We start from the raw sequence: 27,454 nt of genomic DNA, 5'->3' as shown, positions 1-27,454 counted from the left end.
TATATCTTCATATTTTTATATTTCACTTTTTCATGTTACTTTTTTTTTATATATAGCAACAGGCCTGGCTTCTTGTTGTGATGACGATAAATTTGGTTATATCATGTATGAACTCTAGGTGTCATGAGTATTATTTTTGTGAACCTGAAGATCCTTAATTAAATGAAGTACTAACATAATGACAGAATCCACTAAAGTTCAGGTAATCACTCAGAATGAGGTTGATGCAGATATATAATGGGCCACTTTAATGGGCCTATGATATGGGTATAAGCTAAGCATACAGGATTTGTTAAGTTAGTATCTTTATTTCTTTGTTATTTCAGTTTCCTAGCCAGTTTAGGTTACCTTATTAGTTAAGGATTGGGTTAGGCCTTTCTTTTTCACTGTAGGAGTCTATTTTCTGAGTCTTCTATATAAGTTTGTTAGGGAGGTTGGCATTGTACACAAATTTTGATTAATGAAAAGGCTATTGCTGCTCTCCTTCTCCATTGGTGAAGAATCCCCTGTGTTAGATCAAAGCTGGTTGGTGTTTGATCAAACCAAACCACCTTGCGGTATGAAGCCGGGTGTTTTTCTATCTCTATACTATTCTTCCATCCCTCTTCCCCTCCATTAACTAGTAAGTTCAAGTTCTAGTTATTTTCTGCAATTCATCTTTTACTACTTCTGTAAAAACAATATAAACAAGCAATTTGTGTCATATATCATGCATATATAGTAAGAATTGTGAATAATCCATAACTAGACAAGTGCGGCACATTGAAATTGTTATAAAAGATTAAAAGATGAAATTTCTTACATGTAGAGTCACTCTATTGCCATGAAGAATGTCGGGGTGGATCAAAGTCATGTTTGTAAGGGTCTTCAACAATAGGAGCGACTAGGATGATGTTGTGTACTGACCGAACATATACATTAGCATTTGTTTTAAATTTTAGAAGAAAATAAAAAAAAAATCTTTTTAAAGAGCAATTTTCGGTTTTGGGTAAAAAATGCAAAGAAACATGGATTTTGAACTCAAATCTTTGTAAATGTATACAAAGAATGCAATACTAAGTTAGTCTAACATATTCCCTTTGAATCATAGCAAAAAAAATACCAAAATCAAAGATTTAAACAAAAGAATCAAGTTTTTTTCAAAAAACCTACCTTTCTCTTCAAGAACACCTTTTGATTTCGAATGTGGGCTGTTAGATGCAGAAAATGATGAGATTTCACCTCCTTTAGGATCGTTTTTGGCAAAGAAATCAAAGCCCTCAACAAATCTTTGGCAAAAACCAAGTTTAAAGATGTTTTTTGATGGGTTTCTCAAAGCTGGAACTGTTTTTTTTCCACCAGCCTGCTCCTGCTCGAGTTTTCTGTTCTGAGAAGACTTGGGCCCATGTGGTTTTTAAGTTGCCGATACGTATCGAGACGTCTCGATACGTATCGTTATTTCAAAAATAATAAAATAATGGTTTAAATCATGTCTCGTCTGTATCGATACGTATCGACCGTATCGTATCGATATGTATCGGTCGATACATACCGATACATTCGAGACATTTACATTTAAAAAAAAAAAAAGATACGTCTCGACCTGTCTCGTCTCGGCCACGACCGATACGGAGACGTATCGGCCGAGACGATACGATACGCTCTGATACTTAAATCCTTGTTTCTTAGATCTTTTTGACAAGCCAAATTACTGTTTCACGCTTATCATAGTATGACTAGGATTAGTCCATATTTGCCGATCTAACCTTTGGATCATTCTCAGATTCTCAGCAAACAATCTGTCCCTTATTTATTGAACTCGATTTGAATATCAGTCTATTCTAATAATCTGATTTGCTGTTATATAAAATCCCCCATATTTGAACTTATTCTTTGATTAAAGATTCTGGTCTTTTGGTACCAATTGGTCAAAACATAAAATTCGCTTTGTAGCCTAAAATTCCTGCATTTGTTGCAAGGAATTCTCAAGAAAGAAATTTGTAATCCTTTAAGAAATTCCATGAGGAGCCAAAATGATGTTGGAGTGGTGATAAACTAGCACTCGTAATTCTTTTATCTCAATATAGAATTAGGATGTCCCATGTATCCTGCTACACTTAAAAGGGGTTTGGAATCTATGCAATTTATTTTCTTTTACTCTTCCTTTTATTGTATACGTCAAAACAACCAATGGATGAAATTATATTAATCCCATTTCTTTCTGTTTCAGGAATTACTCGAGTTTTCTTTGGATCGGATTTTATAACTGTGACAAAGTCTGATGATGTATATTGGGATCTCTTAAAACCTGAAATTTTTGCAGCAATAATGGACTTCTATACTTCTGGACAGCCACTGTTTCTAGATTCCAATGTCGCAGCTTCCATGGACACTGCTATTCATGAGGTATCCCCGCCATCTCTATTTTCTTTTAAAATTGCCTTCTGCTTGCCCCACCTTTTGGTAGGTAAATTACCTTCTTCCCTTGCTATGGTACTATACTTAAGGTGGGTTAGTATTTACCTTAAGGATCGAATAGGCTAACACAAACACCCTACAGGATGGATATATGCTTACTAAAAAACATTTTATTTATTGATAAGCACAAGCATTAGCAAGATTCAAATGTGCTCCCAAAGTAACAAATAAGATGAAAGTAAACATAGAATCCTGGTGAAGAGTTTTCAGTAATTACTGTCTGTTATATAGATAGTTGCTTTCTCTTTCTTTCTTTATACACTTAAACATCTCATCACATCTCATCTCTTTAATTTTTGTTTCTTTGTGTGCAATCTTGAGATTCTTTTGAATTAGACAGCTTATAATTACAACAATTTCTCTCCTTGATTTTCCTTCTTTTTTTTTTGGGGGGGGGGGGGTGGTGGTTGGGGGTGAAGATACTCATAATTTTCCTTTTACTCAGGCATCATCAATCTCTTTTATCTTATCACGTGAAATCCTTCTATGAGATGAGTTCCTATCAAGCATATGAATTGAAAACCAAAAATTCAGATAAACATGACAAAGGAATACCACAGTGAATACAGCACAAAAACACTCCTTGCCAAGGATTTCGACCTTTTTACATTAACCCAAATCTCAATTTATGGCTTATTCAATCACATGGAGTCAACAAGGTAAAAAGGCACTAGCTTGTTTAATAGCTTTCCAATAACCATATAAGCTGGTTCAGCCCTGTCTCCATAAGGGTCATTGTTCTTTTACACCAAATGCTCCAAGCATAGTTCCAGGTTTTGGCAACCAGGCTCAAAACCATGAAATTTTGGTCGAAACTTAGAAGGGTTTGATGGTTGGTTTCGAGGCCCAAAGGACCAAATTAGGTCATGAAGCTTATAGGTAACCCTATTTTAAGCCCTCTAAACATAGTGGAACCCTTAGATTAGAAAACACACACACGCCCAAAATGTTAGTATGACTATACTACCCTAGGTTGATCATATATGGTGTCCGTTGCTTTATACATTCTCTAATATGGCCTATTCCACACAAAATTTAAAAAATATTTAAAAAACAGAAGCTTAAATCTGACACTATCACATCATAGATCGGACTACGATGTGTGAGATAAAAAAAATTGAAGGTGTCAACCACCAATTATTTACCTTATTTTTTGCAAAAATAACCGTTTTGGGGAAAAGTGATGTACCTTGAACTTTGAATCTTGTACAAATCTTCACTTCTTATGCATTCCTCCGCTGCCCAACAACTTGTTCCACGCTTTTATTGGAATGATTTGGCCAAAAATCAGGTTTGCTCAACCCTTTGTGTCGAAACCAGCAAAGTGAACGATATGTGTCAAATTTTCGACTCATTCCATTTGAAATCTAACATTTTATATCAAAGGAATGTATCGTTTTTTGGTCGAAACGATACATTTCGTCGAAATTTCGCCGAAACAGCGAAATTTCAACTGAAACTATGCTATCTTTCCATATCGATCAAGGTTTTGTACTTCCGTTTCAACCCATCGAAACCGAAATTGATGTAGTTGCATTAGCCTGGCTGAACCGGAACAATCCTCTTCGGAGACCTAAGCCGTGACAGAACCAGCCCAACCCGGTTTTCTAGTCTAAAGGGAGCTGGTAGTCTACATAGGATGTAATCTTTTAGTTCATTTTATTTTATATGGATGGGTAGATTAGGTAAGTCTTTGTTAGTGCGTTATTCCTACTTCTTGTGTTGTAATTGTCTTTACATGTTAGCATGAGTTATTTTGTACCTTGTTCTGAGTTTTTGTCGACTCTGCACCTGGTTGTATGCCCGTCTAAATTTTGAGTTTATCATTTTAATGTTTTAAGTGAACTTTTCCTCTTTCTTTACTACCCTTATTTTTTTTCTGTTTTCCTGGTGCGTCAAGTTGGCCGCCGACACCATAATATTATTATTTTTCAGCCAATCACCTTTTGCATGGATCCTTTTTCTTGACTTCTTTGTACTTTGTTTCATGGCTTACCCTGTTTGCGGCATGCTGCATTGTCGCCTAATTTCGGTGTCTTTGTAGACAAGGGCTCCCACCCTTTGGCCATGTGCGCAATAAGAGCCTAGACCAAAACCGCAGGATTAGACTTGCTTCTTAGAATATTGGATCTCTAATGGGTAAGAGTATGGAGTTGAGTAAGAGTATGGAGTTGATAGATGTTATGAGGAGAAGAAGGATTAACATTACCTGTATCCAAGAGACAAGATGGAGAGGTAAAAAAGCCAAGATTTTGAATGACTTTAAACTATGATATTCGGGAGACCAAAGTAATAGAGGTGGGGTGGGTATAGTGATATACAAAGACTTGAAGAATAACGTGGTCGATTAAAAGATTTGGAGATAGGATTATATCCATCAAACTGGTGTTGGAGAAAGAGGTTATCAATATAATTAGCGCCTACGCACCCCAAGTAGGATTGGATGAAAGTAGTAAGTTACAATTTTGGGACCACACGGATGGACTGGTACAAAGCTTTGTCCAGGGAGAAGAGATTTTAATGAGGGGTGATCTAAATGGATATGTTGGGAGATATCGTAGAGGATACGAAGGTGTGCATGAAGGCTATGAGTTTTGAGAAAGGAACGAAGAGGGAGTTTCAATTTTAGACTTTGCGGTAGCCTATGATCTTTCTGTTGTGACTTGTGAACACCTTCTTCAAAAAGAGAGAGGAACACCTAGTCACCTATAGAAGTGGGCATCATACCAGACGAAAAGATTTCTTCCTAACAAGAAGGTCTGATAATGCAAGAGTCGACCTCGAACCAGGGAAACCAGCAGGAGATCGATTGCAGCAGGATCGATACAATAAAAAGAACAAATTAAGATTGCAACTCCTTTTTTTTTTATTGCTACCTTTCTGTTACATATGAAGAACATAAAAAAGATAAGAAGAATAAGAAGAGGATATAAAGAAGATGGAAGAAAGGGGGTAGGGGAATGGGCTTCTCACCCTGGCTCTCTCACCCACAGCTATCCCAGCTGTTGAAACATGGAATTTCTCCCATAACCGATGGCAACAAAGCCTGAAAATTCTTTTCTCCAAAATCTTATCATTCCTCACAATAGGGGGCCTATTAATAGCTTAGGCAAGCTTACAAAAAAGAAGGTAGAAAATAGAAACTTCCTAAAACCAAAATAGAAGGTAGGAAAATAGAAACTAATGGAAAATAGAAACTACTAAGGCTTTATAGATCCAGTCTTCTAAACAAGCAAGGAAACAAAAATTGAAACAAATTGAAATTAGAAGCTATCTAATATACTTTCTAAAAGTGAAAATAGAAACTAAACTATGGCAGGATTAGGATAGAATATTTCTCCACTTGATGGGTCCACAAAATCTTCAAAGAAATATCTCCACACAAGGAAAATATGGGCTGTGACACTGTTCACATGAACAGTGTTTTGGTCTTTTAACTTCTTCATGCTTCACTTTGGGCTTGGGCTGAGGCTGCATTAGGTGATGCTCCATCGAACCAGCAAATACTTGCCACATCATCAGACCAGGCTGCTTCTCACAGCCGTCGAATCCACAACCTTGCTGGGCTGGTTTTGGGGCTTGTTCTTGTTGTGCATATGGACTCATCATCTGACAGATGGTTCTGTAAATAACTAACGACTGCAAGGTGATTCCTAGGGAGAGCCTAACCACTCAACATAGAATGGTGGTCCTAGACATGTCCTTACCACTTAGAAGCGTAGGAGATGTGAGCCTATTTGCCCTAAGATAAAGTGGTGGAGATTAAAAGGAGAGTCTTTGATCCCTTTTACAGATAAAGTAGTCAAACTAGGAAAGTGGGACCTTGAGGGAGATCCCAATTCGATCTGGGACCAGATGTCAGCCTGTATAAAGAAGGTTGCTAAAGAGGTCCTAGGGGAAACGAAAGTTATATAGCATGCTCCTAGGGAGACCTGATGGTGGGATGATGAGGTCCAAGAGGCCATTAAGACCAAGAAAGCTTGTTTTGAATATTGACAAAGGTCTAAAGTGTTAGAGGATCTAACAAGATACAAGCTTGTCAGGAACGAAGCTAAAAGGATTGTGGGGAAGACAAGGGCTAAGAAATATGACGATCTCTAAAGTGAGAGAAAGGTTGACCAAAGACTTAGACCATGTTAGATGTATTAAAAGTGAGGATGGTCGAGTACTAATAAAGGATAAGGACATTGAAGAGAGGTGGAAAGAGTACTTCTTCAGCCTTCTTAATGAAGTCTCCTCGAGTGATACGGCGGCGGAAAGCGATATTATTCATCAGGACACCTCAACGCGTAGATATATACGCAAAATTAGGATGTCTGAAGTAAAAGAAGTTATAAGAAAGATGAAAGTAGGGGTGTCAATGGGTCGGGTTGGGCCGGGCCTGCCCTAAACCCTAACCCAACCCTAGAGGCCTTAACCTAAACCCTGACCCGACCCGACCCGACTCTGCCAGGGCCAAGAAACCCTCAACCCAGTCCCAACCCTGCCAGGGTTTTTCTTGACCCGACCCGGCCCTGATTGACCCTGATAGGGTCGGGCAGGGTCGGGTTGGCCCTGATTGACCCTGTCTTGACCCTGACCCTGACCCTGACCCTGACCCTGATTTTGTCTGTAATCCCATGTGCCTTTAGGGCTTTTTTTGTCTTTTGCTTTTTAATTTTTTTATCAGGCTATATATATAAATAAATATTAGACCATATATATATATATATATATATATATATGTAATATTATATACTTATAATTAATACAGGGTCGGGTTGGTCCGGGCAGGGCCGGGCTAAGCCCGGAATCTAAACCCTGACCCGACCCGACCCGACCATGCCAGGGCCAGACTATAACTAAACCCAAACTCGCCCTTAGGGTTGAAAAATCAGGGTCGGGTCCGGGTCGGGCTTTGGGCGGGTTCGGGCCAGCCGGGCTTTATTGACACCCCTAGATGAAAGTAGGCAAGGCTCCAGGCCCTGACGAGATTCTGATTGAGATGTGGAAGAACGTAGGCTTTTGTGGTCTATCTTGGCTAACCAAGTTGTTTAACAAGATTTTGACCCGCAGGAAAATGCTAGAAAAATGGAGGAGAAGCATTGTGGTCCCTATTTGTAAAAAACAAAGGAGATATTCAGAATTGTAATAACTATAGAATATAGAGGCATAAAGTTGATGAGTCGTACAATGAAATTATGGGAGAGGGTTATTGAGATTTGAAACCCATCTGAGAAAGGAGACTACTATTTCAAAAAATCAATTCGGTTTTATGCTTGGAAGATCCTCGATGGAGGCAATTTTCTTACCCAGGAGACTCATGGAAAGATATAGAGAGGGCAAGAAGGATCTCCATATGGTCTTCATAGACCTAGAAAAAGCCTATGACAAAGTCCCTAGAGAGTTAATTTGGAATATTCTTGAGAAGAGAGGGTTGTCATCATGTCATGTAAATATTTAGACATAATTAAAGACATTTATGCTGTTGTGGTGACTAGTGTTAGAACGGCAGGGGGCCAAAGCAGTGAATTCCCCATGTCAATTGGGTTACACCAACGATCAGCCTTAAGCCCTTATTTGTTTGCGCTTATCATGGACGACTTAGAGACATACAAGATGAGGTTCTAATGTAGTCCTAGAATAGGAATTAATCCCACTAGGAACCAAGTAGAACCAAGCTTAGGGTAAGCCTGCTGTTTAGGGCTGATTAGGGGCTGTTTTTGGGCAAAATTAGGGTTTAGGATGGGAATTTGGGAATGGGGTTTATAGGGTTTTAATCTGCAGGTTTAGAGGGTCATTATGATTTAAAAATATCTGGATTTGGTTAGGTTTCAAAATTCTGCAGATTTAGGGTTAGGGTTTCGGGTTTTTTAAATTAAGAAAATAGCCAAAACTAGGGTTTACAGTAGGATTCAGGGGCAGGGCTTAAGGTCAAGTGTTAGAGGGACTAGGGGGAAGGTTCGGCTGCAGCAGGGAAGTTTTCTGATGGCTGAATATGTCCCAGCAGAAAATTAGGGTTTTTTAAGGTTTAAAGGATAAGAGGGATTTTAGGGTTTGGCTGGACAGAATGGGCAGCAAGTCTGGTCGAGTGGGGGAGATGGTATGGGAAGGCTGTGCTCTGATTTTGGTGTAAAACAGAGGTAGGATGATGGCTGGATGATGCCTAGATGATCTAGGGTTTTGGAAATTCAAATAGAAAAACAAGAGGGATCGAATGGGGGAGGGAAGGAAACTAAAAACAGAAATTTAAATCTCAACTTACTATAGGATTCCACCGGCAGCAAGTTAAGGGATGAAGGATGAAATCACCTTCGAAGAGAGACCCTCCCAGCCGTCACGGCGTAAGGAGTCGCAGGATTCCACCCACCCTTCCACCTTGATGTACCCACAAGGATGCAAACACTCTTGAAGAGCAAGGAGCAGCAGTAGCAGCAGAAAACAGTCTTTTAATTCAAATTTCAATTGTGGGGGAGCCTCCCACGATCTCTTATATTTATAATAAGGCCATAGGCCAATTCCTACTACAAATTAAATACCTCTCCTTCACAGAAACGTGGAAGGGAGAGGTTTAAGTCTAATTAATTACTTAAAACAGTGTAATGATTTAACTACCCCTACTAACTTAAAAATAAAAGAATCTAACTTAGAACAATTAACTTAAGTGAAGATTCCATACTAGCCAATAGGATATAAGAACTTATTAGCCAATAGGAACATTTCACTTAAATTAGACCCATTGAACCAATTGGATGCAACCAAATCTAAACCTGTTCAATCTAAAAACATAAAAATAACTAAGTATTGGGCTAATCCCGTATGCAACCTAAATACTCCTAGTTTAGGCTCATTAAAGTGGCCTATTACACAAAAAACCCTTGGGAACAAAGGCCCAACATGGATATAACCCAACCCTAGGCCTATTTCTAAAGAAATAAGCCCTATTTGGTGATCATTCTGCATCAGGTCCCTTGGTGTATGATCTTCGTAGATGATATTATTTTGGTGGATGAGACACAAGCAAGGATTAGCGCCAAAGTGGAACTGTGGAGCACTACCTTGGAATCAAAAGGTCTGAAGCTAAGTAGAACTAAGACCGAATATATGGTGTGTAACTTTAGCAAATCTGGGCCAGATAATGAGACTGTTTTTATTGGTGAGAGGGAGATCCCGCAAAGTGACTACTTTAGATACCTGGGATCAGTCGTAAATAAGGAGGGTGACATAGAAGACGATGTCGCCCAGAGGATTAAAGTAGGGTGGATGATATGGAGAAGTGCGTCCTCCGGAGTTTTGTGTGATTAGCGTATTCTTTTAAAACTTAAAAGGAAAATTTTATAGGACTGTCATCAGAGTAACTATGATGTACGGTGTTGGGTGCTGGACTGTGAAGAAGTGTCATATAAATAAACTTGGCGTTGCAGAGATGAGGATGTTGAGATGGATGTGTGGGAAAACTAGGAAGGATAAAGTAAGGAATGAACATATTAGAGCTGGGCTAAGAGTAGCTCCAATCAATGATAAACTTAGAAAGAGTCACTTGAGGTGGCATGGCCATGTTCACCGGAGGCCTTCGGATGCCCCAGTCCGAAGGAGCGACCTGATTCAGATTGGGAGCCAAAAGAGCTAGAGGCAGGCCTAAGATAACTATAGGAAAAGTGGTGAAGTATGACATGCTTAGCTTAGGTCTCGCTCCCTCTATGACTTCAAACAGAGCTGATTGGAGCGAAGATCCACGTGGCCAACCCCTTTTAGTTGTTCTTTGTTGTTGGGACGCTATTGTATTACACACCTCTCTTGAGGACAAGAGCGGAAGGTTGAGCAGCCATGATAGGGTTCGTAGCTAAGTTGGGTCAATGCCCTAGAGTTTGTCTTTGCTGTGATCTCCTTCTTCTACTTCTTATTACTCATTTTTTGTTTCCACTGGGATCTATAAAATGGACCCCATTTAGTTTGGTAAGGCTGAGTTGTTGTTGTTGTTGTTGTTGGATAGGTTATGTAGGGATTGTTTTGGTAGTTTCTATATTTGAGATGATGCCTAGATTATTTAGTTTCCATTTTTAGTTGGGTTTCTATTAATGTGTTTGGGGAGTTTTATTTATATTCATGTACTACGATAGAGATTTACAGATTTGAATGAATAAAATTGAATGAGTTAGAGACTAGCAGAGTTGCTGTATCATGTGAGCTTGCTGTTGGCATACAGCCGTCCCTCTTCCTCATCTCTCCTTCTTCCCTTCTCTTTCATTCTCATTATTCTCTCTTTCCTCCCTCAATCTTCTTTATCTTTTATATTCTGTTTCTTTCAAACCTGTCGGTTGCGTTCTGTCCTGGAAAGAATAAACTAAATTCATCGATATAAACCTGTTCATTCTGAGGTTGTGGGCATGAACTAACCAACCCTAGGCGACTCTGACCCCAGCCCTTACCCAGCGAAGCTCCTCCACTTACAGTAACCAACTCTGGCATCACCTAGAACCTGTTCTTACCGCCATTATCGGGTCCAGTAGTTCAAATCTTATTTGAGTTGTTTACTTGAGTGCTGTTCGACTGGGTCCAGTAGCTTGGAAGTGAGGTATCACAGCACTAGCAAAAGGGAAGGAATTTAACTAACCTGGAGGAACTTGGTTTTCCCGCCAGGTTCTGTATCGCGATTGAGTAATCTTCTTTAACAAAGATTTGGGGCTTATGTGAGTTGAATCTGATAGGTCTCCTACTTGCGAACCACTTCCTAAATCCTCAGACCAGCGGGAGCCTTAGAGAGGAAGCCCCTCTTCTTTGATTACAATCTTTCCACCTCTGGTTTCTGTTGTTGTTCAAAGGTTGAAGACGACAAACCTACCCCACGATTTCCCTTTATTTCTTTATTTATCCATCACTTTCCATATTACCCTTCCCTCTCTCCCTTATTATGTCTTGCCCTTATTTTGTTTTCAGTTCCAAGTTTACCCTTCCCATTAATACATTTCATTCCCTTTGCTTGTGTCTTGAAGCTCCAATAAATTACAGTAGTGCCATTATTTGTTACGTACCTCTATTAAGTGCTGGATTGTTACAAAAATTACAGTTTTGCCACTAACTTGCTTGTTTGAGTTGTTATTACTTCGCGTGGGGCCATAAGCTATCCGAACCGGGTTTTCAAACCCCGGATTGCACCAGAAATATTTTGTGAAATTTCACGAAAGTTCGGCGAAACCTTGAACTATGGCTCCAAGCAAATCTCTCTCAGCCCGTCAAATGCTCCAAGCAATCACGATTGAGATAGCTTCCATAATTTTTATTTATTCTATAAGGAGCTTGCCCTTTCCAACTCCAAAGTAGACTGGAAATGTCCTTGTTTTCAGGCTACACCTCAAATATGAAAAATCTATTTAGAGATGGGGAACTTTTTCAGCAGCCCTTAGACAACTAATGCATACATTGGCAGGTAAAAGCCTCTCAATATTATATTTTTTTTTACATACAGTAAGATTTTTCCATGGTCTCCACATGAGACTGAATTTTTGTAGGAACTCCTATAACCCACACCGTATACACTATAAAAGAGGGCTCTTCACTGCCTTCTGGAAATGCAAAGCATGACTTAAAACAGTAAAGGTACCATTGTTCCCTTCCAATAGGTGTTGGTTCTCCAAAAGCTGATGAAGCTCCCAATCATTCAAATTGTGAAATAGGAAAGGACCAGGCACTGTTTCGTCCACTTTTTTTGCATATAACCTACTACTCTTTCTTCTTGTTGACAGTCATGTTCTAGAAGAGTGGAAATGTTTGACATAAGGGTTTGTCTAAGCGTCATGGATATTTCCAAAAGAGAGGTTTTGTCATAGAGCTGTTCCTATTTGGATGACAACATGTTTTGTTTGAAGACATCATTAGTGTCGATAATGTGTTATAGGTTGGTGCCATGATACATGATTGGTTTCTCCAACGCCATTTGGATAAATAGGCCTTGTTTGAAATTGTGACCTTTCAAACAGCCAAACCTTCATTCCCCTTTGAGGTGCAAACTTCAATCCTCTATTAAATGGCATTTGTGTTGATCTCTCCTCCCCTCCCCCCCCCCCCCAACCCCAAAACAAAAAAAAAAAAATAGAGAAAGAAAAGAGATCTCCACCACCCGAACTGGAATGGTAAGATAGGAGACAATAAATGGGGATGCTTGATTTTTCTATTGCTGCCTTCAATAAAGCAATTTTTTCCTCTTGGAAAAATAGTTCCCCTTCCATGCTGCTAGCTTCTTCTCCATACGGTCCACTGCTGGTTCCCAAACAGATTGATTTGGCCAAAACGAAATGCCAAGATGGATGGAAGATTCTGCAACCTACACTGAAAACTGAGTCTAAGTGACATATATCCAAAACCTCATGCAGTGCAATGATTGGATCTTGAATGAATTTATCTTAATTCCTACATCACAGTTTTCTCATTCTCTATTCTACCAATTAATTTGTTAATTTCTGACAAAAATGTCTTACCAAGTAGGGGTGGGGGAAACTGTCTTCGTTTGTTTTATCATCACTTTCCATATAAATAACATATCATGGGGGATCTTACCATAAAATTTCACTGATATTTGATTAAATATAGCATGATATAGTGACTAGAATTTATGCTTTGCATTACAACTCTGGAAATTATTGACTTGCTGATTGAGGAATTGATCCATATTTGTGTCTAGGATTTGGGAAATATGTAACCACATCCCCATTCCCCTATCAATTTCCATACCCATATTCTTATAGAGCTTCTTACTAGGGATAACATAAATAGACAACATATATCCAGACTCCAGAGAGAAGAACCTTTAGTTGAACCCTCAGTTTATGTTTGCCGCTGTTGTAGGAAATATTTGCCTATGTTTAAATAGCCACTACTAGAAGTCTTTAATTCCTAATTTTATTGATCCCTTTTGGTTTTCTTCATACTTTCTACTTTATGCAGATGTGATCTTTAGCTAATTTTGTTTCTTCAGGATGATTCAGAAACTGTTGCTATGATCAAAGAACTACTTGAGACTCGTATCCGACCAGCAGTTCAAGATGATGGAGGGGACATTGAGTATCGAGGATTTGACCCGTGTGGTTCTCCCCCAAAATATATTTGTTGAATGTCGATGCCAAAGTTGTTACTTGAATAATGGGTGTTTAAAACTTAGTTTAACCCATTATGTATTTACTTTCTCAGAGAAACTGGAGTGGTCAAGCTAAGGATGCAAGGTGCCTGCAGTGGCTGTCCTAGTTCATCTGTGACCCTGAAATCAGGCATTGAAAACATGCTAATGCATTATGTACAAGAGGTAAATAGCAAACCATTCAGCTGCTTTTCATTCGCACTGTTTTCATTTTTAATGTGGATCATCTTCGTTAAAAAAAAATCCTAAGATACTTGTCAGGTAGACCTCTATGGATGTACTGTTAAACATTGTGATACAGGTGTTGTGGACCCAGCAAACATTCCCTTCCTCAAAATATATCTGATTGAATAGTTGAAATTATTTGATGCACTCTATTGTTTGGAGCATTTGAGAACAATATTGTAAACAGTTGAGTGTTTGGTGCATGGTTCTGAATATCGGATTGGATTGGCCGATATCGGCCTAATCGGATTGGTATCAGTCGAGGCCAATCCCGAGATTAGACCGATACAACAAGGTTTGACTGGATCGTTCTTTGGATCGGGAGATCCGATCCGATCCTTGATCGAACCGACTGAATTTTTTTTATTTTTTCAAAGTTTTTAAGTTTTTATTTATTTATTATATTATCTTGACCGATACTGACCGATCCCAACCAATATTGAGTGTTATGATCTATCCTACATCACCCTGCATCTTCGAAGAGGTGGCAGTCCAAATTATGTGGCAAACATGCATGATATGGATGCAAGGCATTTTCAATCTTTACAGGATTCTAAAGAAATGGTAAAATTAGGAGCATCAAGTTTCAACAACCTTGATCCGGTGGAGCCATCGGTGGGGTTGCCTCAAATAGGCTTTGTGTGGCATCTTTCTCAAATTAAATTGCACCCTTATTAGATATATCGTTTTAGGAGTCCAATCTGGTCATCTGGAGTTCAACTATGTAGTGGATCGTCCATCCTTTTAATGGGAAAATATTAATTAATTTCTAAATTTCCTTTCTTTTATATTTGCCCCAACAAGCTTACTGTGTTCGCAGGTTAAAGGTGTTGAACAAGAACTAGATGATGAAGAGGAAGCAGTAAATCTTACCAGCCAGATGGATTAACTTGCATTAAATGGTGTGTATGGGTTCTAAAATATTTCTTGAAGTGACGAATCACTAGGTTGGTTATTATGCTACAAATTATATCTTAGCTTGAATCCCTGAGTTAAGATTTTGGTTTAGTATGGGTTTGAATGATGCTATAATCCAATATTATGATTTTCATTGAGCCTAACTGTTGGAAGAATCGTGGGCTAGAAAAGAGAGAATGAGAAAATAATTGCGTGTATTAATTGATAGGTAAGCCCCTCTATTTATAATAGAGGGGAAAGTTACAAGAGACTAAAATAGACGATGTGGGACTAAAACCCACATAGCCGACTTACACTTAATAGCATAAACACTACCCCAAAAGGACCAGAATACCCCCACGGTATTCTGGAGTACATATTCCAACACTCCCCTCAAGCTGGATTATACAAGGAATTAAAGAAAGAAAATTCAGCTTGAACTAAAGAAAAAAAGAACTCCATAATAACGCTAACACTCCCCCTCAAGTTGGTGCATACAAGGTACTCATGCCCAACTTGAACAAAATGGGAAAAAATAAGTTGTAGCAGAATCTAGCTTCAAGACGAATGCAGCTCCCAAATAAACCTTCAAGAACTTGAAAAAATAGATCTTCAAAACTTGGGCAGACTTGATCAGCAAACCGGGACTGGAATGTCTTACAAAAAAGGTAGCTTTCACCAATCTTCTATTGCTGTCCAGTGATGAATCTCTGAATGATAATCTTGAAGATAAGTAACTAAGGTAGCGAGCAGATGAATCAAGCAGCAGAAAAAATCAAACAGCGGAAAAAATCAACCCAATTGTAGAACCTCATATAGGCAGGCAATAACCAAACATCTTCAATACTTTAATACCAATCTCCCCCTTACGGCAAACTCAACCCAATAACAAAGTAGATACCCATTGGCAATGGTGAAAACTCTGATCTTTTATGTTTTGCACCAAGTGTTCCTGCAATGGCTGCAGTATACTGTACATAATCCCCCCCCTCACATGTAGTACACGTGGACATAACAGAGATGATGTAAGTGATAGGGCAAAAACATAATATTCCAGAATTGTCCAAAAGGTGCCAAGGGTAATGGAAAGAGAAGAAATGGCAATTTAGAGAATACCATAAACTTCCAAGGTGGTTATGGGTATATGCCAAAGGTATGGTTTGTGAGGTGGTGAAGTGAAAAGAAGCAGTGGGATAATGAACCATGGACAAAGCAACACAGTAATTTACAACCTTCTTTCAATCGATCAAACTAATTCCAAAACACCAATCTCCAATGATCATATCTGAATTATAAAAAAAACAGGTCTAATTTGTAGACGGAGAAGGTACCATTCTGCAAAAACTTGATCGATCTTCACACAAGGAAGTACTAGTGTGCAAAATTCCAAACTATAAACTCCCACATGCTAAATAGAACTGACGAAGATATTTGGACAGCAATGGATGTAAGAAGCTTCAACAAAAAACTTGGATCAGATCTGAATTTGTAAACAATGCTAGGATCAAGCTCTCAAAGTGAGCCGGATATGAACCAGAAAAGCTTCACATAACTGAATAGGTTCGTAGTTGCAACCAATAACCTTGGAACACACTGTTGTAATCCCAAATAAGCTGATCTCCAGGTTAGTAGATTCGAGTCTTCAATAATGAAAGAAATTCGATCTCCAATAGTAGGATACTCAGTCTCAATAATAGGGCAGCAGTAGTCCACATAAAGGCAGCAGTAACATGTCAACCAGTCATGCTTACAGAAGCCAATCAATAAAACCAACAATATATGTAGTCAAGCTCAATAGAACCAGCAAATATAAGATAATCACTCAGTAGATCCAATAGGTAGTTGAAGCAGCCAGCCACATATTCCAACAACATATAGGTAGTCGCAATAACAACCACCCTCAAGTGACTCTGGTAGGAAGAATTGAGACCAAAAAATCCAAAACGGACTTTTCTTGTTAGGATCTGAATTCAATATGAACATGCTGTTTCAATCGCTTATCCTAAAAGCTCAAGCTGTTAAGGGCTGCATCAATGTATACCAACACAGAACACTACCCCCCCCCCCCCACACACCCACACATACGCATGCATATGCGCAGGCCACACAGACAACTCTACACATAACACCATCACATGGTGGCCAAGGAACTAAAACTCGAAACTCGACCAGGTTTCGATCTTCGAAAAAACCGAGTTGACTCGAGATCTCGGTCGAGTTGGTGATTTTTTTTTCTTTTCAACTTGAAAGCTGGTTTCGGTGGATTTTAGACCTAGTTTGAGTCTGAAACTTGGTACTCAGCCTATTTTAGGCCATTTAAACACAATGGCACTATAAGATTTTGCAAAAACAAAGTCCAAATAGGAGTTTCACTTTGTGGGAAACCAGGACCGACACTTATGCCAGAAACCGGGACAGACACAGGATAAACACTTATTTATGCCTAATATCATTTAAGTAAATGTTTTTGTATTTGTATTTCATTTACTTAAGATATTATTATTCATAAATAAGCAAATACCTCCCTATTTGAATCCAATAAAAATAGTTAAAAAATCAAATTCCAAAAGGACAAAAAGTCAACCCCCCAGTTCAAGAACAAAAACTGGATTTTCGGCGGTAGATGCAATTTCAACTTTCTAATTCTAGGGTTTTTCTCAAATCTAAAAATTCCATAAATCTTAATATGGTAAAACATTTCGAAAAACCAAAAGTGCAGTAAAATATTCATTTGTTTTGATGTCCAAAAAAATATTTTCATTCAAAGTGATTTTGACAGCATTTGCGCACACCAAATTAAGTGTTTGTCCTGGTTTCTGGCATAAATAAGTGTTTGTATACCAAGGTTTGCATAGATAGGTGTCTATATACCAAGATTTCCCACCGAGATCTGGCACTCATATAAAGGAGTTTGGGTCGAGATCTCGCTCGAGATATTGCACTTTTTTGTTTTTGATGGGATCTCGTCTCGAGCCTGGGAAAAACCGAGATCTTGCGAGATTTAGTTCCATGGTGGTGGCGCCATCACATGGCACCAAGGGGTAAAAAGCGTAGGGGCACAACAACACAACACAAACCCCTCGCACTTACCAGGGATCTGACACCTGATCTCCTGGCTCGATACCATGTTTCAACTACTTATCCTAAAATCTCTAGCTGTAAAGTAGGGGAAACAACAATGTATACCAACACAAAACACAAACAATATCAGGCTTGGGTAAAAATTTAGTGATATTGACTTAAACACATGGGGCAGTATAATAAGGGAAGGCCTTAGAGTAGTAGGCCCAAAATATTTTCTAAGATGTTGCCCTCTATCGACAACTAAGACTGGAGTCAACGACAATAAAATGTCAGTGAAAACTTATAAAAATTCTTGTTTCTAGAAAATTGTTTTCTTGTTTATTTGTCTTCACAACAACCCCTCTCCCCAAAAAAAAAAAGGCATAGATAAACATTGTTTATGAAAGTGTTTTTTGCTGTTTCACACGAAAAAAAAAAGGTCCTGTGCTTCTCTTAGTGGAAGTTTGCGAAATCATTTCTGAGTTTAGGGCCAAAAATAAACCGAATCAGATCATCTTACCATTATCAGTTGCAATCTTTTTGACGATAACAGTTTTAGCTCATTTGAACTCAGTAGACAGGTGGAAAAATGTCAACTGAGCAAATGCCATGCTTGTAGAGTGCATTGTTGGAACATAAGCTTGCAAAATTGTTAATTACTTGCAGTTAGATGTTTTTGCCATTATTATGGCTTCTAATCAGATCATTAATTGACCTTATTGATGTCTTTGTTGACAATGGTGTCAAGTGTCTGCTCATCCAGTTGCTTTCACAGGTTGGATTGGCTATAATGTCTCAATAATTACTTCTTTCAATCCTGATGACACTATCCTACTCCCAGAGTCCCGCTAGAATTATAGTTTACAAGCAGTATAACCAGAGCCAAGAGAGCTGTTCTTAAATGCCCTTCAATTCCCCAGATTATTGCTGTGGGAATGAACTCAAATGTGACACCAAGGAAAGGTTTTCTTTGTTAATGTGTATCAAAACTAAGTTAAAACATTCATTAAGTAAATATTTTGACAAATTTACATATAATAGGGGACCATCAACTCCATTTCCTTATATAGACTTGTAACTGATTATAATCCTTAATTACTCCATTTTTATGTAATGCAACCACCATGCCTCAGTTTTTTTTACTTACTATAGGAAAACCTGAGGTGGCTGGTTGGTCCCAAAAATTAATTGGTTTGACTTTGGCATGAGAAATATTATTCAAAGACCTTTGTTATTTTTCTTAATCACTTACAAAATAGATTCTGTAAAGAAAGTGAATAAGATTTTATGAGTTCTTAGCTCTCCCAGAATAGCAGTTGGTAACCTTGTCCAGGGATAGGCCAAAAATGACTCTAGGAGAAGTTAAGAAAGACATAAATAGCTTAGGACTAGTAACAAGTATGGCTTTGAATAGAGCTGATTTGAGAAAAAGGATCCATATAGCTGACCCTATTTAGTTGGGATAAAGCTGAGTTGAGTTGAAATTGAGAGAATTCAAAATTGTAGTCTTCCAACCTATTGTCCCGGCTCTCTCTTCTCTCTGTGGCGTACTTTGCAGGCTTCAAATTAGGTTTTGCAAATTTCATCGGCTGTGATTAGGAAAGCATTTTTCCTAGATCTTTCTTCTGGTTTTCCAGTTTCCCTGGCATTAGATACCCCAACGAATCCCTCCCCCCCCCCCCCCCCATGTTCCCAATGCTTTAAGTTTTGTTTAATATTTTGTTCTATGTTTTCCTACTTCTATCTCAGATAGACATGGTATGTCTAGAGTCTATAAACCTAGACATTTTCCCTAGATCTTTCTTCTGGTTTTCCAGTTTCCCTGGCTTTAAATACCCCAACGAATCCCCCCCCCCCCCAATGTTCCCATTGCTTTGATTTTTGTTTAATATTTTGTTTCTATGTTTTCCTGCTTCTATCTCAGATAGACATGGTATGTATAGAGTCTATAAACCTCAAACAAGGCTGATTCCTTCAATGGTGCTTGAATATTCATGAAGTCTTTTATTATCCATCCTCACCAAGTGTATAATTGTCTGCAGTACTATTTACTGTCTTTGGGCTTGTAAAAGTCACTGAATAAGTAGGCATATAAATTGGTGTCCCCCCGCTCTTCACCTAATTGATTGGTTTGGTGGGGACCAAGCAGTGTCTGGTTCTTATTCAATTTCCATTTGATGGACCCTGCAGGAGGTTTGGTTTAGGTTTCAGTTATACGAGATTACATTTATTAACATGTTTCAGTTGTTGCACTATATCTTCAGTATCTTTAGCTTACGTCTCTACTCTTCAATTTTCTTAATGTCTATAATTGAATTCCCTGGCCTGACCTGGTTGTCTCTTGCTATGCAACATCTGCAGGTGAAGTCAGGTCAAGTTCAGATTAGCCAAAGCCCATAGTGCACATGACCACACCAGCAACTTAAGCCGTGCCATATGATCTTTACCATGTTATTTGTTCCAGTGTCACTCATTTTCTCCGTCTTTTTCTGTCTTCCTAGTGACGAAACAAAATGGTTCAGGGTTTGAAACTTTAAAGGAGCAGTTAGATTCTGGGTCTAGCTTTTCATCTAATGGCCTTTAATTTGATTGTGCTGATGAATAAGCACTTTTCAAGTCTGATGTGAAAAACCAATTAGGTTGTCTAGGTTGATCTGGCTCTCCATGCAGTGTTTTAGTTGGTGGGTTGATCTGCCATTTTGTTCAGGTCATGTAAACTGGTTTTATTGGTCAGGTCAGCCTGTTTCTATGAACTACAGTCCTGAACAATAGAAAGTTAATACAAAGGAAGGGACCTTGTTTAGTTGCTTCTTCGATAGTGACAGCAAATCTTAAGAAGACTTAAACCTGAAATCCAATCTTCCTCGTCGTTTAACCGATAAATATGATCTTAGTAGCCTTGCCCTCTTTGTTCGATGAGTAAAGATCTAACAAAGTTATTGGTTTACTTGACAGTTGACACTAAAACCCTGCAGTGAACCCAACTGTATCTAGAGCTTCTGATGGAAGGAGCAGCTTGTGTTTTCAGAAGATTCGTGTGGGAATATTATTGCACAGTATAGCAGTGCACACCACGTCTGTTCTCTTCTCAAATGTCGTCAGTGTAATAAATTATCTATTGGGAATGAGTAAGAAATCAGGGTGTTTAAAAGCACTGTATTTTACATTTTTGCCATGTTAGACTCAGTTTTACCATCGATGGTATGTATGTTTGATTGTCCATAGAAGGTGGTTTTATTAACACTGACGGGTTTTCTTTTTTATCTATTTTCTTGTAGTAGAGAACAAGTCACTTTTTCGGTGAGTGGTGTTCAGTATAAGATTAGGGTACGGACGTTGGCATAATTAACTTGCAAAGTATTTTGAAGGTTACCTTAATCTAATGGAGTTTTATTGAGTGATGGTCTTAGCTATTCAGACATGTCAAGTGTGATGCTTATATCCCCAGGTAAGAGTTTCTGGGGAAAAATCAAGGACTACCAAGAGAGTGCACGGGACTACGAGGGGTGCATGGACAAAAGTGGGAGGATAAATGATTCTATTTGAGGCTGAAATTTGACATCTCATATCATTTGTCATCTCTTAGATATTTAATAGTTAGAATTGCCACATCATCATCTTCCACATGGTAAAACGACGACATTCTCCTATTAATTTTTGTACACCAACTACAAAATTTCTTTAATGAATCTTTTTTATCTTATATGTAAAGGAAAAACTCAACTAAGGATATCTCTAGATTGAATTTCACACCATTTTTGGTGAGTTCAAGTATGCTACCCACATGGGGACGGGTGGTGACAGATCTGAACCCTTCATTGAGGTGTAGGACCTGCCTCTATATGGTGTGGGACCCATGTCCATGTAGGGATCAGATCTGTCCCCACTCGTCCCCATGTGGGTAGCTGATCCGGATTCATTTTTGGCCTGACAAATTATGGCAAACCTAATCATTTGGATATCTGAAAGTCGTTTAGATTAGCATGTCAAATTTCAAACTTACATTTAAATATATATCTATCATGTATTGACATATTCTCTTGTACTTTCAGTCAGTTATTATTTTTGAGAAAGGTTTCTTATCTGAAAAAAGCCTATGACAGAGTTCCTAAAGACTTAATCCGGCATATTCCTTTAAGAAAGGGGTGTCAAGTAAATATATTGATGTAATTAAATATATGTATAAAGGCATGATGAGTGTAAGATTTGTGGCAGGTCCGAGCAAGGAATCCCCAATTACGATTGGGTTACACTAGGGATCGATTCTAATCCCGTATTTGTTTGCGCTCATCATGGATGAATTAACCAAGAACATTCAAGACGAGGTTCCGTGGTGTATGCTCTTCACCGATGATATCGTTAGCAGAGATCAATGCTAAGTTAGAGATGTGGAGATTTTCAACCCTTGAAACAAGAAGTTTTAAGAGTAGCAAATCAAAGATAGAGTATATGATGTATAACTTTAGTCACTCTATGATGAATAATGATATGATGAAACTTGAGGAAAGAGAAATACTGTAAAGTGACTATTTTAAATATTTGTGATCAACCATAAATAAAAAAGGTGACATGGATGATGTTTTACAAGGAATTAAGGTGGGCAGGATGAAGTGAAGAAGTGCGACCAGAGTACAATTTGACCAATGTATTCCTTTAAATCGATGAAAGCGGTCAATGCCTACTTGAACATACCGATTTAAAGGAAGCGGTTAGTCCCCCAGAGTGGATTCATAGATTCCATCTGATCGGCTATGAGCTGTTCTCCTACGTTCACGTGCAACCCAACTCTTCTAAAACCCTGCCCAGACAGATCTGTACTGGACAAACTCCAAACAAATAAAGGTCTAGGGGAGGGGGGAGAGCGCACATTTGAAGCTCATCTGGCTTTGAATATACATTCACCATACGTGTCAGCTGGAGATTTCGTAGCCCAAAGTTTATGGACTGGGGAGTTCCCCGATATTATTGGACTATCATCTCAGATGTGAAGCTTCAAGCACCACGGCCACAGAATTTTTTTTTTTTTTTTTTGGGTTAGAATGGCCACAGAAATATAAATTTTTCTCTGCAGGAACATTAATTCCTATACCCTTCTTCAAAGTCCAAAGTTGACGAATCAGAACTCTTCGACGCAAGCTGCAAATCTTAAACCTCCCCCAAAACTGAACAAAAATCAGATTTCCCAATCTCTGCCCTGCTCCTGAATTCACTGTGAACACTACAGGGTCCTGCTTTACTTCTTTCTTGTATACTAGAAATAATGGGCACAATCTTCTTCACCAGGTGTTGGTTTCCGTTGAGAGATTACAAGTCTCCTCAGATTCTACATTCTGAACAGATTTTTCGGCTTCTCCACACAGGTGTTCAGTCTTCTCCAGGGAAGAAGATTTCAAGTCCAAAAGCTACTGGAGATTCGAAAGGCAATTGCTTTGTTGATGAAGATACAGACGAACTGTCTTCATTTTTCACTAGACGATCAGCTATGGTTTCTGGTGTTTCTTTGGTTTCTGCTGCAGTTTTGAGTTTTCCTGGAGATGGGTTAGGTGTAGTGAAACAAGGCCTTCTAGCAGGGAGGATCCCTGGTTTATCTGAACCAGATGATAAAGGTTGGTTTTCAAAGTCACACATGCTTTTCACTGTAGTATTACCATCATTTCTTCTGGTCTCATTAGTCTTATGAATCTTGTTATCTACTTTTCCCCTACTTTTATATATGATGAAACAATTGAGAGAGATTAAACCCCAAAAAAAAAATGACCATACAAAGTGGTGGATCTTTTACAGGAATATAGTATATCGCTGGATTTGATAGCAAATATATTTCTCCTTTTTTTTTAATTTCATACCAACCATTTGTGCCACAATATCCATATCTCTGAATTTGATGGCAAATTGATAGACTCTGATTTTTTGAATTTTCTAAATTTGAGCTCTATTTTATCAAGTAGGAATAAGTGCAGAACCAATAAAAAAAACAGATTTTTCCCATCATGTTACTTCCAAAGATATAGATACAAGATCATTGCCCTTTGTCAAAAAATGTGCAAACACACTTGAAAAGAAAAAAAAAAGAGACAAGTTGATTCTTCATTGTGTTCGTTCTCAAATCAATCTGTTGTTCCATGAATATTTACTGGAATTCCTGTTTTTGCTCAGACAGGTTGGAGGACATACCGCAGACCAGATGAGAAGTCTGGAGGGCATGGTGTTGGATGGAGTCCAATTATCCCATACACATTTTCAGTTCCTCAAGATTGGGAAGAGGTAATATTTTTGTTCAGTGCATTAGAAACTGTAACTGAATTTGGGATAATCAATCTATCTTTGGAAGTAGCACAACCTGTTTAGGTTCTTCTTGTTTTGAGAGAGAAAATTCACAGTATCTTCCAACCAACTTCCCCTATAAATCCTCCTACCTGTGTACTTTAATGCTTGTTCTATAGAATATGTAAAAGGGTGGAGAAGAGGGAAAAGAAACACTTTGAACTGTTGATCCATACGACTGAAAATCAATACTACACTATCTGATGGATATCTCCATTCTAATTTTCCATTGGAGAGTTATTTTTTCAGGCTTGTTCCTATGTAGTAGAAATTTGTTGGATCAAATCATAATCTTCAACCGTCCAATCAGACTTTGCAACTTTTGCTTAAACGGTTAATCTCTGCCTCTCATATTCGAACCAAACAAATGCGCCAGACCAGATGTTTCATTTCAGACCTGGAACATTTCCTAACCAGGACCAAAGAGATCTATTTTTCAACTTTCACTGAATATCAGATGCTTGATTTCTCTTGAGAGGTTATTCCACTGTGCAGGTTCCAGTTTCAATAGCAGATCTTGGTGGGACAGAAATTGATTTGAGATTTGGAAGCTCCAAGGAAGGGCGTTTGTTTGTCATCGTTGCTCCTGTTCTCAGATTCGCGGACGGTGACTTTTGTCTCTTTCTTGTTTCAATTCTGTTTTCAATAAGTAGGGCACTTGCATGGTTTCTAATAATTCAAGTTCCTAGAAGCTCACTCCGAGTCCTGATTCACTCAAGGCTTAGGTTCAGCTTGTCATGCAAGTCTCCTTTACGACTTCACTCTTTAGAACTCAATGGTTGATACGAGGGTTGCCGTTTATCATGTCGTGATATACAGATCTTGGTGGAGATGCAACAATTGAAAAAATTGGACCACCCGATAAAGTGATAAATGCATTTGGACCAGAAGTGATCGGGGAGAATGTGGAGGGGAAGGTTTTAAACATGGGAGTAGAACAACACTCTGGGAGGACATACTACCAATACGAGTTGGAGCCACCGCACGCTCTGATCACCGCTACTGCAGCTGGCAATCGGCTCTACCTGTTCAATGTAACTGCAAGTGGTAAAAATGTTCATCCTTACACCACAAAACAATCGACATTGAAATGATGACCAGCAGTTATAATTAAGAACTAAAATATTTTTTTTCATCAATGATTCTTGTAGGTCTTCAATGGAAGAGGCATTATCAGGACTTGAAACGGATTGCGGACTCCTTTCGTGTCGTCTAACACTGCATAATTAGACATTGGACAATTCCTTTGAATTGAGAAAGCATAAACATACTAGTTTTTTGAACGGTGAAAAATAGGAATCAGTGTATGTATAGCAAGAATGCAAGATTGATTTCAATTGCAGAAGAATACCTTTCTGATATTGTATCCGGATCAGCCTTTTCAGGAAAAGCTCTCTACAGAGGAAGCATTTTATACCCCATGGAATAGTTTCAGAACTACATATAAAACAGCAATTATAGCCTTCCTACCTTGGTTATAACTTATGATTAATCTTAAACAAGTTTATTCCTTCCATAGGTCACTCTGAAGTATAACAAATCTACCATTGGGATTCTGTCCTGTACATAAGTTGTGATCCACCATACAGCTGATGGGTCCGTGGATCTGCTTGAGCTCCTGCATGAAACTGGTGCTCAATATTTCCAAGCATGACTGAACTGCACCCAGGTGTCTTCTGGGCCCTTCTATTGCCCATCATCATCCTGGTGCTTTCAGCTTTCTCCCATCGATCTGAAGCTGCATAAATATTTGCTAACAGCACAAAACGTGCATCATCACTAGAAGCATTGTCAGGCTCCAGCATCCCAACTTCCTCATCTACTCTCTCCACCATCCTTGTATCCAAATGGATCCTGCAAGCTCCAAGTAGAGCCCCCCAGACTACATCATTTGGTTTCATTGGCATCTTCTTGATCAAATCATAAGCTTCATTTAATCTCCCGGCTCGTCCCAAAAGGTCCACCATGCACCCATAATGCTCAATGCCCACAACTAGACCATTTTGTTCCTTTAATTTGGAGAAGATTTCTAGCCCTTCATTAACAAAACCTCCATGTGCACAAGCTGAGAGAACAACTAGAAATGTGACCTCATTGAGCTTCTCACTTGACTCCTCCATTTGGCCAAAAAGCTCAAGTGCATCTTCACTCCGTCCGTGAACAGCAAGGCCTGATATCATTGCATTCCAACAAACATCATTCTTTTGGGGCATTGCTTCAAAGATCCGTTTCGCATTGCCCAAATCTCCACATTTTGCATACATGTCTACTAAACCATTCAGAACAAACTGATTAAGCTTGATGCCTTTGTGATTTATTAGATTATGGATTTCTTTACCAGAATCCAAAGAACCCATAGTTGCACAGGCGGATAATGCGCTTGTGACTGTAACTTCGTCCGGCTCAAACCCCTCAGCCTGCATTTTCACAAATGCTTCTAGAGCTTCCTTGCCAAATCCATTCTGTGCATAGCCAGCAATCAATGAATTCCAGTTCACCAAATTCCGAACTGGAATACGGTCAAACATGGCCTTAGCCTCCTTCACATCACCTTTCTTGCAATATCCAGCAATCATTGATGACCAAGCAAAGAAATTTCGTTGAGGCATCTCTTCGAAAAGCTGCCTTGCTGCCTCCATCTGTCCGTTGCTCACATACCCATCAACCATAACGGTCCATATCACCACATTCATCATCTCAAGAGGAGCCTGATCAAACAGTCTTCTAGCGCTCACAATATTGCCATTTCTTGCCAACCCATCAATCATCTCCGCCCATGTCACTGGCGTCTTCTCGTGCATCTGTCGAAATAGATTTAGGGCAGAACCCATGTCTCCATCCCTTGAATACCCACATATCATGGCGTTCCATGTGACAACATTTCTCTCCGGCATTTCATCAAACATCCTACGAGAAGTAATTACATCTTCACACTTAGAGTACATGCTAACCAATGAGGTTCCTATAATCACATCATGGTCGACCCCAAGTTTGACACACTCGGCATGCAAACCCCTCCCATGGTGGAGGAAGGAGAGAAAAGCACAAGCCTTGAGCAGCACAGGAATAATAGTATGGTGATGGATTCCTTTACGCCTAATTTGGGGGTAAATGAGAAGAGCTTCTCTTGGTGCTCCTTGAGAGAGATACTTTCTTATCAGGTGAGACCAATGAGAGGGATTGGGGTCTCCTTTGGTGAAGGGGACTTGAAGGGCTTGTTCAAGGAGTGGTGGATTTGAAAGGGATGAGGTTTGAGGGTTCAAGTGATTACGTTTTTGTTGGTTTTGGATTACTGATAGAGGCCAATACTTGTTTCGATGTGGATCTTCGGATTCCCTTATCATCTTCATCTCAGTACTTCATTGGGAAATTTCTTCT

At 38.9% G+C, this 27,454-nt stretch overlaps 3 protein-coding genes across 4 annotated transcripts in view; 2 read left to right on the top strand and 1 right to left on the bottom strand.

Moving 5' to 3' along the window:
* Positions 1 to 20,995, top strand: part of LOC122672354 (nifU-like protein 4, mitochondrial) — a 46,635-nt gene extending 25,640 nt beyond the window's left edge. The window contains exons 4-8 of the mRNA XM_043869844.1: positions 2,210 to 2,385; positions 13,409 to 13,512; positions 13,621 to 13,732; positions 14,613 to 14,694; positions 20,708 to 20,995. Of these exons, the coding sequence (XP_043725779.1) occupies positions 2,210 to 2,385; positions 13,409 to 13,512; positions 13,621 to 13,732; positions 14,613 to 14,681 (461 nt within the window). The 3' untranslated portion in view covers positions 14,682 to 14,694; positions 20,708 to 20,995. The remainder of the gene's footprint in view (positions 1 to 2,209; positions 2,386 to 13,408; positions 13,513 to 13,620; positions 13,733 to 14,612; positions 14,695 to 20,707) is intronic.
* A 1,905-nt stretch (positions 20,996 to 22,900) lies between these two features.
* LOC122672015 (psbP domain-containing protein 4, chloroplastic) lies at positions 22,901 to 25,539 on the top strand. Its single transcript, XM_043869527.1, has 5 exons — positions 22,901 to 23,358; positions 23,913 to 24,016; positions 24,572 to 24,683; positions 24,896 to 25,123; positions 25,228 to 25,539. The coding sequence occupies exons 1-5, from the start codon at positions 23,013 to 23,015 to the stop codon at positions 25,290 to 25,292; spliced, it is 855 nt and encodes a 284-aa protein (XP_043725462.1). The 5' UTR covers positions 22,901 to 23,012; the 3' UTR covers positions 25,293 to 25,539.
* Positions 25,438 to 27,166, bottom strand: LOC122671999 (pentatricopeptide repeat-containing protein At3g21470). 2 transcript variants are annotated; one of them, XM_043869516.1, is made up of 3 exons: positions 25,655 to 27,166; positions 25,547 to 25,601; positions 25,438 to 25,513 (listed from the first exon to the last, which is right to left on the bottom strand). In XM_043869516.1, the coding sequence occupies exons 1-2, from the start codon at positions 27,019 to 27,021 to the stop codon at positions 25,571 to 25,573; spliced, it is 1,398 nt and encodes a 465-aa protein (XP_043725451.1). In that variant the 5' UTR covers positions 27,022 to 27,166; the 3' UTR covers positions 25,438 to 25,513; positions 25,547 to 25,570. The 2 variants fall into 2 exon arrangements, with proteins under 2 accessions (XP_043725451.1, XP_043725443.1); XM_043869508.1 differs by having other exon boundaries at positions 25,438 to 25,601.
* Positions 27,167 to 27,454: the final 288 nt, after the last annotated feature.

This window comes from Telopea speciosissima, chromosome 1, assembly GCF_018873765.1.
Source record: "Telopea speciosissima isolate NSW1024214 ecotype Mountain lineage chromosome 1, Tspe_v1, whole genome shotgun sequence".
In the NCBI taxonomy this organism is placed as follows: Eukaryota; Viridiplantae; Streptophyta; class Magnoliopsida; order Proteales; family Proteaceae; genus Telopea; species Telopea speciosissima.
The sequence above is the reverse complement of the archived record's forward strand: the minus strand, read 5'-3'. Positions and strand labels throughout refer to the sequence as shown.